The sequence below is a fragment of the Mobula birostris genome, chromosome 6 (genome assembly GCF_030028105.1).
Source record: "Mobula birostris isolate sMobBir1 chromosome 6, sMobBir1.hap1, whole genome shotgun sequence".
In the NCBI taxonomy this organism is placed as follows: domain Eukaryota; kingdom Metazoa; phylum Chordata; class Chondrichthyes; order Myliobatiformes; family Myliobatidae; genus Mobula; species Mobula birostris.
The window spans coordinates 48222951-48239663 of NC_092375.1; the positions used below are offsets into that span (position 1 = coordinate 48222951).

Below are 16713 nucleotides of genomic sequence, written 5' to 3' on the forward strand. Positions count from 1 at the left end.
AGAAAGAAATTAGAAAAGCTCAAAGAAGATACGAGTTTGCTTTGGCAAGTAAGGTGAAAATAAATCCCAAAGGTTTCTACAGTTATATTAATAGCAAAAGGATAGTGAGGGATAAAATTGGTCCCTTAGAGAATCAGATTGGACAGCTATGTGTGGAGCCAAAGGAGATGGGGGAAATTCTGAACAATTTCTTTTCTTTGGTATTCACTAAGGAGAAGGATATTGAATTGTGTAAGATAAGGAAAACGGGTAGAGAAGTTATGGACACTATGATGATTAAAGAAGAGGAAGTACTGGAGCTCTTAAGGAATATAAAAGTGGATAAGTCTCCGGGTCCTGACAGGATATTCCCTAGGACCTTGAGGGAAGGTTATATGTGTGAAAAAAGTACATGATATTTGTGAATTCCTTATCCAAATAAAAATAAAAATTAAAAAAAAGGAAATAGCAGGGGCTCTGACAGAAATATTTCAAATGTCATTAGAAACGGGGATGGTGCCGGAGGATTGGTGTATTGCTCACGTGGTTCCATTGTTTAAAAAGCCTGTGAGTTTGATGTCAGTGGTGGGTAAATTGATGGAAAGTATTCTTAGGGATGGTATATATAATTATCTGGATAGATAGGGTCTGATTAGGAACAGTCAACATGGATTTGTGCGTGGAAGGTCATGTTTGACAAATCTTATTGAATTTTTTGAAGAGATTACTAGGAAAGTTGACGAGGGTAAAACGGTGGATGTTGTCTATATGGACTTCAGTAAGGCCTTTGACAAGGTTCCACATGGAAGGTTAGTTAGGAAGGTTCAATCATTAAGTATTAATATTGAAGTAGTAAAATGGATTCAGCAGTGGCTGGATGGGAGACGCCAGAGAGTAGTGGTGGATAACTGTTTGTCAGATTGGAGGCCGGTGACTAGTGGTGTGCCTCAGGGATCTGTACTGGGTCCAATGTTGTTTGTCATATACATTAATGATTTGGATGATGGGGTGGTAAATTGGATGAGTAAGTATGCAGATGATACTAAGGTAAGTGGAGTTGTGGATAATGAAGTAGGTTTTCAAAGCTTGCAGAGAGAATTAGGCCAGTTAGAAGAGTGGGCTGAAAAATGGCAGATGGAGTTTAATGCTGATAAATGTGAGGTGCTACATTTTGGTAGGACTAGTCAAAATAGGACATACATGGTAAATGGTAGGGCATTGAAGAATGCAGTAGAACACAGGGATCTAGGAATTGACGAAGGGTCTCAGCCTGAAACGTCGACAGTACCTCTTCCTACAGTTGCTGCCTGGCCTGCTGCATTCACCAGCAACTTTTATGTGTGTTGCCTGGGATCTAGGAATAATGGTGCATAGTTCCCTGAAGGTGGAATCTCATGTGGGTAGGGTGGTGAAGAAAGCTTCTGGTATGCTGGCCTTCATAAATCAGAGCATTGAGTATAGAAGTCGGGATGTTATGTTGAAATTGTACAAGGCATTGGTGAAGCCAAATTTGGAGTATTGTGTACAGTTTTGGTCATCGAATTATAGGAAAGATGTCAACAAATTGGAGAGAGTACAGAGAAGATTTACGAGAATGTTACTTGGGTTTCATCACCTAAGTTACAGAGAAAGGTTGAACAAGTTGGATCTTTATTCTTTGGAACGTAGAAGGTTGAGGGGGGACTTGATAGAGGTATTTAAAGTTATGAGGGGGATAGATAGAATTGACGTGGATAGGCTTTTTCTATTGAGAGTGGGGGAAATTCAAACAAGAGGCCATGTGTTGAGAGTTAAAGAGCAAAAGTTTAGGGGTAACATGAGGGGGAACTTCTTTAATCAGAGAGTGATAGCTGTGTGGAACGAGCTTCCAGCCGAAGTGGTTGAGGCAGGTTCGATGTTGTCATTTAAAGTTAAATTGGACAGCTATATGGACAGGAAAGGAATGGAGGGTTATGGGCTGAGTGCAGGTTGGTGGGACTAGGTGAGAGTAAGTGTTCGGCACGGACTAGAAGGGCCGAGATGGCCTGTTTCCATGCTGTAATTGTTATATGGTTATATGGTAATAGGACTGACTCACCCATATATCTGTCTCCCAGAATATTAAGTAACTCATTAACAGTTAGCATGGATAATATAACTTTCTACTGAGAACAAATGTCAACTTTCTTTCTTTCTGTTTGTCATTTCAGCTTTACACCAGGAATTCAGAGTTTCTGATTAAGCAAGTGAAGAATATCAACTACATTGCTTTAATCGAGGATCTTTTTGGCAAACAGGAATGAAATTTCTTAAAGTGGGTTTTCTTTGCCTTATTCATTGAAAAGTGCATGTTTTAGTACTGTTGCTTTATGGACATGTGAAAAGACAAATGACTTTCAAGTTATTTACATTATCATAGTTTGAAATCAATCTTAACCAATATCAAACAAGAATTTCACTTTGTACCTCATCTGTAAAAGTAATTTGTGTCTAATGCAATAATCAACTAAGAATAAATGAGAGGATTTAGAAATCTCACACATCTTTGTGGGTGGTGTTTTTTCTCACAAGAATAATTTTTTGGAACAATGACTATGTTCTCAAGATGGATTTTCATTTCTCCATTTTTTTTTTGACTGAAGTAGATGTTCTCTTTGCAGATTTTGAATTAAACAGCCAGTGAAATTAACAGAAATGGTCAAAAACCTGATAAAATATTTATGTTATTAACCTATATCCATGTTTGGGAGAAGGATCTCATCACCTTTAGTTTTTTAAATTCTTTTTTTCTTTCTTTTTGCACTGTTAGAGCATGAGAATACCAGGCAGGATGTGAGAAGGCATGGAGACCTCTAGTGTCCTTGACAATGAGACCTGTAAGAAGCGCGCCCGATTGCGGCTTCTTACAGACTATTTTAAGGAATTGGAGCTGGAACGGGATGAACTGAGTGGTTGATTGACAGGACATACAGGGAGGTAGTTACACCCAAGGTGCAGGTCACAGGTCACTGGGTGACTGTCCGAAGCAGTGCAGAGTATCTCTGTGGCCATTCCCCTCAATAAAAGGCATACTGCTTTGCATACTGTTGGAAGGATGACCCAACAGAGTAAAGTCACAGCAGTCAGGTCTCTACCATGGAGCCTGACTCTATGGCTCAGAAAGGAAAGGGGAGGGGATGGGAGCTAGTAATAATAGTGGATTCAATGGTTGGGGTTCTGTGGATGAAGATGAGATTCCTGGACAGTATGTTGCCTCCTGGATGTCAGAGTCAGGGATTGAGTCCACTGTATCCCTGTGGGAGGCTGAGTAGCCAGATTTTGTGGTCTACATCATATGGGTAGGCAGGGTGATGAGGAAAGTGACTTCAGGGAGTTAGGTGCTAAGTTAAAGGACAGGACCACCAGAATTGTGATCTCATGATTGCTACCCATGCCACATGCTAGTGAGGCCAGAAATAGGGAGATAATAGACCTTAACTTGTGGCTAAGGAGCTGGTGGAGGAAGAAGGGCTTCAGATTGTTGGATCATTCGGCTCTCTTCAGGGAAGGTATATAGACAGGATGGTTTGCACCTGAACTGCAGAGGGACTAATATCCTGTTGGGAAGCTTTGCTAGTGTTGCAAGGGAGTGGATTGAAACTGGAGTTGCAGGGAGACGGGAGCCAGAGCACCAGAGTAGATAGTGGAGTGGTTGTGAGGAAAGATGCTGTTAAGCCTACATACACAGTCAGGATCAAAATGTTGAGCATAGTGGGACTAATGTTCTGAGTTGTGTATATTTCAATGCAATGAGTATTGTAGGAAAGGCAGACGAGCTTAGAGCATGGATTAGCACATGGAATTATGACATTGGTTAGTGAGATTTGGTTACAGAAGGGGCATACTGTTAGCTCAGTGTTTTGGAGTTCCGATGTTTCAGGTGTGATAAAGTGGGAGAGGTTTAAGGGGGAGTGGTGCAATTACTAGTCAGGGAAAATGCCATAGCAGTGCTCAGATAGGACAAGCCGGAGAGTTTGTCTACTGAGGCTATACGGGCGGAACTGAAGAATAACAGGTTTAGGGAACCTTGGTTTTTGTGAGATATGAAGCCATGGTTAAGAAGATGAAGGAGGTATGTAGCAGGTATAGATAGGAAGGAACAAATGAAGTACTTGAGGAGTACAAGAAATGCGAGAGAACACTTAAAAGGAAATCAGGAGAGTTAAGATAAGGCATGAGGTTGCTTTAGCAGACAAGGTGAAGGGGAATCCCAAGGGCTTCTATATATTGCAAAGGACAATATTGGTCGTCTTGAAGATCAGAGTCATCATTAATGCCTAGAGTCAAAAGAGTTGGTGGAGAACTTAAGTGGATTTTTTGCATCTGTATTTATTTGGGAGATAGACACAGATCCTACAGAAGTGAGGCAAAACACAGAAAGGTCATGGACCATATGCACATTACAGAGAAGGAGGTGTTGCTTGTTTCATTCAAATTAGGATGGATACATCCCTGAGGCCTGACAAGGTGTTGCTCAGACCTTGTGGGAGGCTAGTGCAGAAATTGCAGGGGCCCTAGCAGAGATATTTATAATGCCCTTAGCAACTGGTGAGGTACCGGATGATTGGAAGATACCTTGTCATAAACCAGAAAATCTGCAGATGCTGGAAATCCACGTGTAATGGTCTGGTTAAGATCTTGCTGCTAATTCAGCAGGCCAGGCAGAATCTATGGAAAAAAGTACAGTTGACGTTTCAGGCTGAGACCCTTCATTGGGACTGGAGAAAAAATGATGGAGGATAGCTAATGTTGGTCTGCTGTTTAAAAAAGGCTCTAAAAATAAGCCAGGAAATTATAGGCTGGTGAGCCTGACATCAGAAGTGGGTAAGTTATTGGAAGGTGTTCTAAGGGACTGGATATGTAAGTATTAGGATAGACAGAGACTGATTAGGAATCAACAATATAGCTTTGTGCATGGTAGGTCATGCCTAGCCAAACCTAAGAGTTTTTTGAGGAAGTTACCAGGAAAGTTGATGAAATCAATGCAGTGGATATTGTCTATATCAACATTAGCAAGGCCTTTGACAAGGTCCTGTATGGGAGGTTGGTTAAGAGGTTTCAGTTGCTTGGCATTCAGGATCAGATTATGAATTGGATTAGATATTGGCTTCATGGGAGAAGTCAGAGAGTGGTAGTAGATGGTTGCCTCTCTGACCGGAAGCCTGTGACTAATGATGTGCCACAGGGATCGGTGCTGTATCTGTTGTTGTTTGTCATCCATATCAAAAATCAAGATTTATTTATTTGTTATCTAGTGATACAGCACAGACCAGGCCCTTCTGGCACACTGAGCTGCACTTCCCCGCAACCCGCCGATTTAACCCTAGCCTAATCACAGGACAATTTACAATGACCAATTATCCTACTAACTGGGTCATCTTTGGACTGTGGGAAGAAGCTGGAGCACCCAGAGGAAACCCATGCACACACGGGAAGAACTTACAAATTTTCTTATTGAAGATGCCAGAGTTGAACTCCAAACTCCAACGGCCCGAGATGCAATAGCATCAGGCTAACCGCTATGCGGCCCAAATTTGCAGATGATACCAAGCTTGGAAGCATGGTAGACAGCAAGGAAGGTTACTAATGCTTGCAGTGGAACCTGGACTGGCTGGAAAAATGAGCCGAAAAAGTGGTAGATGGAATTTAATGCAGGTGTGTGAGGTGTTGCACTTTGGAAGGATCAACCAAGGTGGGATTTGCACAGTGAACAGCAGGGCACTGAGAAGTGCGGAAGAACAAAAGGGTCCCTGCTAGGTTGAGTGTCAAGCTAGCAACTCGGCCTCATAAAAGAACAAACAAATGCTAAAGAAACAGCAAGGTTGCCACCTGATGTGTCACAAGGTGTGGAGAGGAATTACATAACATGAATATAGCCAAACGAAACAGCGTTCCCCTGGGGCCAAGGTGCAAAGCATATTACCAGTGCCACACAACACACTGCACATAGCAGATATGTTTAGAGAGGAAAGAGTGCTTTGAAAAAGTATTCAGCCTCTGCCTCTTTGTTCACATAAATTAATATTACAACCAAGGATTTTGGTCAATTTAACTGAGAATTTTCATTTGTGAGTCACGAGCTCCTTTTTCACCGTAGAGCCCAAAAATCAGGGAAAATTGTTAAACATGGAAGAACTGAAATGTCAGCAGTTCAAAAGTGCTCAATACTTAGTTGAACCACCTCTCACAGCTATTACAGCCAGTAGTCTTTTTGGTTAAGTCTCTATTACAAACTTTCACCATCATGAGCTCCCAGATCCCCCAATGATCCTGTGATTCCAGTCTCTGAAGTTGATGGGTAATCAGCCTTCAGGAGAGTGAATCCACAAGAAGCACCCAATCCAGAGGAGGTACTTGGCCAAGTACTGCTGCGTTCACTGAGATCTTTAACCTCTCACTTCAGCAGTGTGTGGTACCCACCTGCTTCAGCAGGCTTGAATTACACCGGTGCCCAAGAAGGGCCTGTTGACCTGCCCCAGTGATAATCGCCCAGTAGCACTTACTGTGGTAACATAGAATACTGCATTCAGGAAGGAGGTACAAGAACATCAGGACTCACACCACCTGGCTCAGGAAGAGTTATTACCCTTCAAACATCAAGCTCTGAAAGTTCTCCCATGATTGAAATGTTCCCACAACAAATGGACTCACTTTCAAGGACTCTTTATCTCATGTTCTCGATACTTATTGCTTATTTATTATTATTATTTCTTCTTTTTGTACTTGCACAGTTTGTTGTCTTCTGCATTACAATTGAACATTCTAGTTGGGCAGTTTTTCATTGATTCTGTTATGATTATTCTATAGATTTATTGAGTATGCCCACAAGAAAATGAATCTTAGGTTTATATTATGGTGACATATATGTATTTTGATAATAAAATTTACTTTGAACTTTTATTAGCTTTGCACAATGTGGTAGAGCAAGATGTGCCTATTCCTCTCTACAAAATTGCTTAAGTTGCGGAGCAGTGGTAGACAGCAATCTTGAGGTCTCGCTAGAGAACTTTGATTGGGTTAAGGTCAGAACTCTGACCTGGCCACCCAGAGACATCAATTTTCTTCATTTGAAGACACTCTGTTGTTGCTCTGGCAGTGTGCTTTGGAGCATTGTCCTAGGAAGATGAACTTCCTCCCCAGTTTAAGCTTTCTGGCAGAGGTAGCAGGTATTTTTTTATCCAGGATCTCTCTGTATTTAGCAGCATTCATTTTCCCATCAATCCTGACCAGATTTTCAGTCTCTGCTGCTGAAAAGCATCCCCACAGCACGATGCTACCTCCACCATTTTGTACCGTAGGGATGGTGTTACCTAGCGGATGTGCAGAATCACATTTATGCTGCATGCATCACTAAAAAAACGTCTGTAAAGACTTTTCAAAGCATCATTGTATGATACTGTAAAGATGTGGAAGAAGGTCTTGTGGTTGGCTGAGACTAAAGTAGAACTTTTTGGCCTCAATGCTGACTGCTATTTGCAAGGACTGTACTGAACTTCGAAATGGTCACTGCCTTTGAAATGGTCTTGTACCCTTCCCCAGATTTGTGCTTCTCTACTAACATTTCCCTGATTTGCTTTTAATGCTCTTTTATCTTCATTTTGGTTTGGTCTTTTGAAAATCTACCATACTGTTGGTTCTTACAAAGAGAAGGGGTATTTATTCTTATGAATCCATTGAAAACAGCTGTTCCTCCAGTTTTCTACATCAACAAATTGGGTGAGTTGGTGTGGTAATATACAGTAATGCACCAGAGAAAAATTAGTGTAGTAATTACAAAGAGAATAAATACTTTTTCAGGCATACAATTTTGTTTTAACTTTTTTTCGTAAATTGTTGACAGGTTTTGGAATTTTTCTTTTGTTTTGACATGATGCACAATGCTTTGTAGATTAGCTCAAAAATCCTACTTCAATACATTTTAAATTTAGAAATGAGACAGTAAAATGTGAAAATAGTTGTGCAGGCTGAATACTTTTTCAAGCCACTGCATGGTTACAATTGCAGAAAAACAGCCAGTCACAAAGAAAAAAAGTAATATACTCCAAGTCCGTAAATGGCATGACTGCAGGTTGATTGTACGGTGTCCTGGTCCAGCTTTTTCTTCCACTAAGTGAACATCGGAGGGCAGCACCAAAGAGAAAGGCAACCCCCGACTTATTACAGATTCCAGCACACCCACAGAGGGCGCTGCTCTCTCCTACATTGCCTTCGGTTTCTCCTTCCTTGGGTTGCTGCACCAGGCGACCCTGCAGTGAGAGCCTTGTCCTTGCCACAACCGAGGTAAATGTCATCAGTCCCACCAACGAACCAGTGAACTGGCCTGGCAGTAATCCAGGTTACCAACATCCGACAAGGTCTTGTGATTGCAGTAAACACATCCAAGAATCACTTGTACCACACAGTGCCTCGACTCAACAACAGTACGCAAGACCAGGCAACAAATCAACAATGGTACACAGTAAGTCCAGCTCCATTGCTACTTTTGTTATGTTTGTTCTCAATAAAAGACAAACTTAGCATGAGTAAAACTAACACATTTTTTTTATTTACAGTAAAATGGTTCTAGCTCCACATGAGCACATGTAACCAGCTCATGGCTTCAGCTCGACCTGAGCGCGTGCTTCCGGTTCTGGGTGAACTACCAGCACCGCACACTGGGAACTGAAGTTCTTTATAATGTACACACATAATAACAATTTTATCATAAGATGGCACACTCAGACGCAGCAGCCACTCTGCGTTCAATCAAAGGTATAATTTTTCAGTCCTTTGCCTTTTGTATGATTGCAAGCCACTTCTGGATCCTAAGAACATCAAGTATTGCATTGCAAAAATACCTTGTAAAACACATCCTCTTGTTCAAAGGTTTTATTAGCTGAAAGAGAGATGAGTATCAAAAAGTCAGAGTGCGGGGCCAGGTAGTCCCAACTTCCTACATTCAGCCATAGCCCTCTAAGTCCCACCCCTCTATGTACCTGTTCAAGTGCTGCTTAAATGATACTGTTGTACCTATCTCAACCAGTTCTTCTGGCAGCTCACTACATGTACTCACCACCTTTTGTGTGGAAAACAACACAAGTTACTTGTTGTATTTTTTTCATGGTAACATGTTGAAGCTGCACCCTCTCTAACATGCTGGTGGAAAGAGTTTTATATGGGTTTTTAGCGCTGAAAATAGTTACATTCGGACAGGTCTCATTAGCCTGGCAGCAGTATGGTCGCATTGTTTATTCCAGGCACCAGATGATTGCGCTTATGCCGGCCGGTTTAGCGAGCAGAGCAGCGGACACCCCTGCTGAAATCTGGAGGAAAACACACAGAGGATGCAGAGGGGGATCACAAAGTTGAGGAAGGAGGACCGGGTCGAGACAACAGAGACTTATGGAGAAGAGGAGTTCGGTGGGTAATAAAATAGACGAGTTGACGGTGCTAGCCAGGCGTCACAGAACATTTCGAGAGTGCAGTGTTATGTGTTTCACTGGAACGGGGCTGCATGTGGACATACCCGATCAAAACTTCTCCATGGATGGCTTCCAGACCGTTCCGGCTGACCGGAAGTGCACTGAGAGCAGTAAGCGTAAAGGAGTTGGGGGCTTACTGTTCTGGTTAACAACGGATGGTGCAATCCGGGTCATATTACGATCGAGGAACGTGTTTGTAGACCAAATATTGAACTTTTTGCTATTGGACTCCAACCATATTCCACCGAGATACAACACTGGGCGTCATGGGCGGTTGTTCCTGCCTGTGGCCATCGAACTTCCTCCCGTGGAGGGTCAGACACCCTGATCCAATTGGCTGGTCCTGGACTTATTTCCATCTGGCATAGTTTTCATATTGTTTGATTGTTTGTGGTTTTTGTATTGCTATACTTATGCTCTATTCTTGGTTGGTGCGGCTGTAACGAAATCCAGTTTCCCTCGGGATCAATAAAGTATATCTATCTATCTATAAAAGTTCACCCTCAAGTCACTTTTAAAGCTTTCCTCTCTCACCATAAACCTATGCCCTCCATCCTGGGGAAAAAGACTGTTACTATCCACCTCATCCATGCCTCCCATAATCTTAAACATTTCTGTCAGGTCTCCCCTCATTCCTGTACATTACAAGGAATAAAGACCTAACCGGGCCAATTGGGCCCTCTAATCTTGGGAGGATCCTCATGAATCTCTTTCTACTATTTCCAGTTTAACCATCTCTTTCCTGTAACAAGGTGACCAAACTGTACTTCAAGAACTGCATCAAAATGTTCCAACTTCTCTACTCAGTGCTCCAACTGAAGAAGGCCAGCATGCTAAATGCCTTTTTCACCGCCCTGTCTACCTGTGACTGCAGTTATACACCTTGGTTCCTCTGTTCTATTACATTCCCTAGTCCCATAGTATAAGTCCTATGCTGGTTTAATTTTCCAAATTGCATCACTTCAGAGTTATCTGTATCAGAAATCTATTTGCCACTCCTTAGCCCAATCCTCTAGCTGATCAAGATACCCCTGTAATCGATGATAACCTTCTTCACTATCAAAACTGAGGCACTCTGCTAGTTACCGGCCTCAATCCTGAGAAATGCCACCTCCTTCTACTTCCTACCTCCAAGCTAATTTAGAATCCATTTAAATATCTCTGCCTGGATTCCATGGGACCCCTCTAGACCAACTTACCATGTGTCAGATAGGCAATATCTGCTACTCTTTCCTCATCTGCCTATTTGGTTACATCTTTGAAAAACTATAAAAGGTTTGTTAAAAGCAACCCTCCGTTCACCAGTCCATGTTGATTCCTCCTAATCATACTCTGTCTAGCAAATGCTGGTAGATCCCATCCCTTAGAATTGACTCCGGTAACTTCCCTACCACAGATGCCAGGCTGACTGGCCTGTAGTTCCCTGGTTTGTCCTTGCTACCATTCTTAAACAATGGAACAGATTTAAACACTTTCCAGTCTTCAGGAACTTCACCAGTGGCTAACATTGAAGCAAACAGCTTGAAGAGCCTCTGCAAATTTCTAGTCTCCCACAAAGTCTGAGTATGCATTCGGTCAGGCTGTGGGGAATTTATCCACCTTAATATACTGTACAGTTGCAACTACTTCCCCACTGGAGAACATCTTCACTTGTTTCCTTTAACTCTTGAGCGGTTATGATTTTCTCCCTTGGTAAACACAGAGAAGAAATATTCATTAAAATTACCCATCACTTGCAGCTTGAGACAGAGGAGGCCCTGCTGATTTCTAAGGGAACCTACTCTTTCCTAGTCACCCTGTTACTTTTAATATACGTAGTTGTAGGATCTTTCCAGCAAGTTCTATCTCAAAGCTTCTCTTTGTCCTCATGATTTCCCTTAAGTATATTTTATCTTTTTGTAGGCATCATTTGTCTCTGGCCTCCTAAACGCAATGTATGCTTCATTCTTTATGTTGACCACAGCCTCAATATCCGTCATCAGCCAAGGTTCCCTACACATGCCACCGAGATGCAACACTGAGCATCATAGGAAGTCATTCCTGGCTGTGGCCGTCAAACTTTACAACTCCTCCCTTGGAGGGTCAGACACTCTGAGCCAATAGGCTGGTCCTGGACTTATTTCCATCTGGCATAATTTACATATTATTATTTAATTATTTATGGTTTTATTTTGCTATATTTATATTCTATTCTTGGTTGGTGCAACTGTAACGAAACCCAATTTCCCTCGGGATGAATAAAGTATGCCTATCTATCTATCTACCGTTCAAGGACATACTGTTCCTGGGTTCTTGATATCACCCCTTTAAAAGCTTACACTTGCCATTCATTCCTTTCACTTCAAACAGGCTCATCCAGGTGATCTCCACTAGATCCTGTCTAATTCCCCCAAAATTAACCATGGTCTAGTTTAGGGTGCTAACTTGTAGACCTGGCTGATCCTTTTCCATTACTGTCTTAAATCCAATAGAATTATGGTCATTAGAGCTAATGAGCTCACCAACTTCAATTTCTACCTCAGTTACTTGCCAAAAGACCATGCAAGACATGGCCATTCAGCCCATCGAGTCTGCCCCACTATTCCATCATGGCTAATTTAGTATCCCTCTCAATCCTATTATTTTGTCTTCTCCCTGTAATCCTTGACACCCTGAGTAATCAAGAACCTATCAAGTTCTCCCTTAAGAATACCCAATCACTTGACCTGCATGGCAATCTGTAACCATAAATCAGCCACCAACCTCTGGCTAAAGAAATTTTTCTTCACCTCTTTCTAAATGGATGCCCCTCGATTCTGATGCTGTGCCCTCTAGTCTTAGACTCCCATAAAGTGCTCACATTACTCCAAGTGTGGTCTGACCAATGCCTTATGAAGCCTCAGTATAACATCCTTGTCTTTGTATTTCAGTCCCTTGTAATGAATGCTAACATTGCATTTGCCTTCCTTACCACCATCTCAACCTGCAAGTTCATCTTCAGGGAAATCTACACCAGGGCTTCCAAGTCCCTTTCCACCTCTGGTTTTTGAATTTTCTCTCCATTTAGAAAATAGTCTACGTATTCATTCCTTCTATGAAAGTGCATGACCATGCACTTCCCTACACTATGCAGTATTCCATGAGCCACTTCTTTACCCATTCTCCAATCTGTCTAAGTCCTTCTGCAGGCACTCTGCTTCTTCAATACTAGCCGCTCCTCCACCAGTCTTTGTATCTGCCCACAAAGCTATTGTGAAGGAAAACATTGTGAGTTAAAGATTTTGATAGACAAAGGGTTAATATTGGCTTTTGAGTATGGAAACCAGCTTGCCGCTTAGTTTGTTATAGATATGGCCTTGGCTTTCAGCAGAGATGACTCTTAGAATAAGTACTTGTATTTGCTTGAGTCTAATTCTTGTAAGAATTAGACTCAAGGATAGGAGACAAGTTGTTTGTTAATACAAAGTTGTACACAGGACAGAAATTTTAAAATTTTTGGCTGTTGTTATCACAAGACAACTGCATGTGAACCTAACTTATCTTTTCTAATTCATAAGGTTGATCAAAGAGCCTTTGCTTTGGCAATCCATTTGCACATGCATAGAAGGAGCTGTGCTCTCTGTAATATTGGGAGTTAGAGGTTCCACTCTCCATATCATGAATAAAGCTCTCTTTACTTCGAAGTCTGTTTCTAATTTACTGGCAATCAAATTTAGTCTAATTTCCTAAACAAATTAATTCCCTTAACAACTATCAAATCTTTCATCCAAATCATTGACATGTAACATGAAAATAAATAGTCCCAACATCGACCCCTGTGTCATACCACTAGTCACCAGCAGCTAACCAGAAAAAGCCCCCTTTATTCCCACTCTTTGCCTTCTGCCAGTCAGCCAATCTTCTATCTGTGCTGGTATCTTTCCTATAATACTACGGCCTCTTATCTTGTTAAACAGCCTCATATGTATCAAAGGCCTTCTGAAAATCCAAATAAACAGCATCTACTGACCCTCTTTTGTCTATCCTGCCTATTATTTCCTCCGGCAAGATTTTCCCTTAAGGAACCCATGCTGACTTTGGCCTATTTTGTCATGTGCTTCCATGTGCCCTGAAACTTCATCCTTCATAATAGACCCCAACATCTTTCCAACCACTGAAGCCAGGTTAACTGGGCCTAACTTGTTCCCTAAGAACAGGTCCAGTATTGTACTCTCCTAAGTAGACCCTCTTTATATTGACTCAGGAAAATTTCCTGGAGGAAAAAATCACAAATTCCATCCCATCTAGGCCTTTAACACGCTGAGTGGCCCAGTCAATACAGGGGAAATTAACTCTACCTCTAATACAGCCCTATTGTTCTTACAGCTATGAGCAATTTCTCTGGTTCTCAAGTTTCCCCTGACTATTTGGGGGTCTATAATACTGACTCACTAGAGTTGTTGTTTCTCAATTCTACCCATATGGACTCACTGGACTATCCCCCAAGAATGTCACCTGTAAGTACTGCTGTGGTGTTCTCCCTGATCAAAAAGCTGCAGCTTTCCTTGCTTACCTGTACCTCTGTCACACCTGTAGCTTCTGTATCCTGCGATATTGCCAGTCTTGCCCTGCTAACAGCCATGCTTCTTTTGTGGCCAGAGCATCCCAGACCTCAGAGTCAATTCATGCTCTGAGTTCATCTATCTTACCTGCTAAACCTCATGCATTGAAATAACTGCAGTTTAAAGTACATCTTTTCCCATCTTCACGGTGTCCCAGGCTAATCTGATTATTAAACTTGCTCTCATTTGCTATTGGTTTTTCCCACGACTTGCTCCTGTTCAGGGTCCTACCCTCCTTCCACCCTTGTTTCAACCCTCCCATATAACATTCCCAACTTCTTCATTCTTTTCAGATGCTTTTAACTTTTCATTGCTCAGAAATTCTACAGTTTTATATTATTTTAATTCGATCCTTCCAATCAATTAATCTATGAATTTTTTGTGATTTGTTTTTGTAATTGGATGTTTTCACCTCCATTGCTTATAGTTAATGGGCTGGAAGAGACAAAGCTTAGAGATTTAAAAAACAGTATGCTCAGGACTTCTGTGGATACATGGATACACAAGAAAAGTTTAAGACCCTGTCTGTAAGCTCACTGTCACCACAGAGTCCAGGCTTGATGAGATTCACCAGTATTTATGTTAGGGAGTCATGGTTGGATCTCGGATAGGTTAGCCTTAACACTGATTCTGAAACCACGTTGATTTCACTAGTAACGGTAATAACAGTGAATTTGAAGGCAAAGGGAAAAGTAAATTACCTCTTGAGAAAAATATTTTTTTTTACTTTTGTTTGTTTTTAATTACTTGTGTTTTTAGTTAGCCTCGTATATTTTTACATTTTAATTATTTCCTTCAGCTTTAATAGTTCTTCAATATTTCTGAATGTTTGAACATTGGAGGTTGTCCATTGTGCCTGACAATGACAGGAAACCTGTGCGGGAGCATGTTTCAAGTAGAAAAGATGTTGCACTGGGACAGTTTAACTTTCTTGACCTCAGAGGTCTGGGTCCAGTACTCCAAACAAGTGTCACAAACTGGGGTCTTCCTTGGTTGTATTGGATGACCATGACGTCTTCTGTGCCTTGTCATGCCCTTCGCTCTCCACGGAGCATTACAGAAACAACTTCCCGGCTGTTAGATCTCCACCTGCCCAGTCCACTGGAGCTGACGTCACATGCTAGGACAGGCAAGTCCCTATCTCAGCGGGGTATGGGGCCTCCTCCCATCCTTACCTGGTTTAGTGGTGTACTTGGGTGTGGCCACTATCACCTGCAAACAACTACTTGGAACCACAGGTGAGAGCTAAGGGTCGGGTGGGGCCCCAAAGGTGAGTGAGCTGCCCCAGATTGGACACGACAAGCCCCTTCACCAGTGGTGCCACCCCTCCCTGGACACCCCATACACCCCAATGTTTGAACAATAGGAGACAGAAAAATAGACCATAATAGCAAATTGTTAGACTGTGACTAGTGTTAGCCCACAAGGATTTAATTTGCATCTATTTACCATATCTAATGGAATAAGAAAATACATATCTAAATTTTTAGATGGTACCGTGGTCCAGACCTTGCTGCCACAGTCCTGCTGCTCAGAAGAACAACCTGCAGTCTCCATGCACTTGTACACACTTGGTGCGGCAGTAGAGGGCTTACCTGCTGGCTCAAAACATCTCAGAATTCAGCCCGGAAAGCTTCAACAGCTGGCAACCCCTGACTATGGCCTTTTGGCTGGAAAAACCATGAACAATTTTCAGTAATGTGCACATTGTTTGCGAGGCAAAGGTTGCACTGACTAAAATAGTCACCATCTAGATGATACCATAGGTGTCTGAGATACTTTAGGCCAGCAGGGTAATTCAGGGCAGTGGGTCTGGGTCTGTAAGATTGGACATATTGTCTTAAACCATATGCCTACACATGTGGTTCACTGTTTTAAAGTTCATAGCCTAGTGTAAAGGTGCAATCCCAAAATTAATTCCCACGAGTCACCACTCTTTCCATTCAGCCATTTGAGATACTTGCTGTTATCTTTTAATCTCTGTCTCCTATTGGTCAGTCAAATTTCTGAACTGATCAATAAATTGTCTTAATTGTTATGATCTATAATTTTAGCTAATAGTCTCCTATTGAAGTATTTTGTAAATCTATTGTCAAGCAATATTGCTAACCAATGAAGCCACACTCAGGTTGGAGGAGCAACACCTTGTAGTCCATCTGGGTAGCCTCCAACCTAATGGTATGAACATGGATTTCTCGAACTTTCAACCCCCCCACTCCACCTTCACCATTCCCGTTCCTATTTCCCCCTCTTACCTTATCTCTTTTCCTGCCCATCACATCCTCCCCTTTCCCTTTCTTCCATGGTTTTCTATCCTCTCCTATCAGATTCCCCCTTTTCCAGCCTGTTATCTCTTTCACCTATCAACTTCCCAGCTCTTTACTTCACCTGTCTCCCTCTCCCATTACTGCCTACCACCTACCACCTTGTACTTCTTCCTCCTCTCCCCACTCCTGCCTGCTCTGACTTCATCTTTCTTTTTCCTGTCCCGATGAAGGGTCTCGGCCTGAAACATTGGCTGTTTACCGTTTTCCATAGGTGCTGCCTGGCCTGCTGAGTTTCTCCAGCGTTTTGTATGTGTTGCATGGCACCTTCTTTGCTTGGACCTTGGCTAATGTTCCAGTTGATTCTCTTTGACTTTCTAGCAAGTACAGTACTGTACTTAACTTGGATAA

General features: G+C 42.0%; 1 protein-coding gene across 2 annotated transcripts in view; it reads left to right on the forward strand.

Annotated features, from left to right (window-relative positions):
* Positions 1-2475, forward strand: part of efhc2 (EF-hand domain (C-terminal) containing 2) — a 49971-nt gene extending 47496 nt beyond the window's left edge. For both annotated transcript variants that reach the window (XM_072262267.1, XM_072262269.1), the window contains one exon: positions 2169-2475. In XM_072262267.1, the coding sequence (XP_072118368.1) occupies positions 2169-2261 (93 nt within the window). In that variant the 3' untranslated portion in view covers positions 2262-2475. The remainder of the gene's footprint in view (positions 1-2168) is intronic.
* The last annotated feature ends 14238 nt before the right edge of the window (positions 2476-16713 follow it).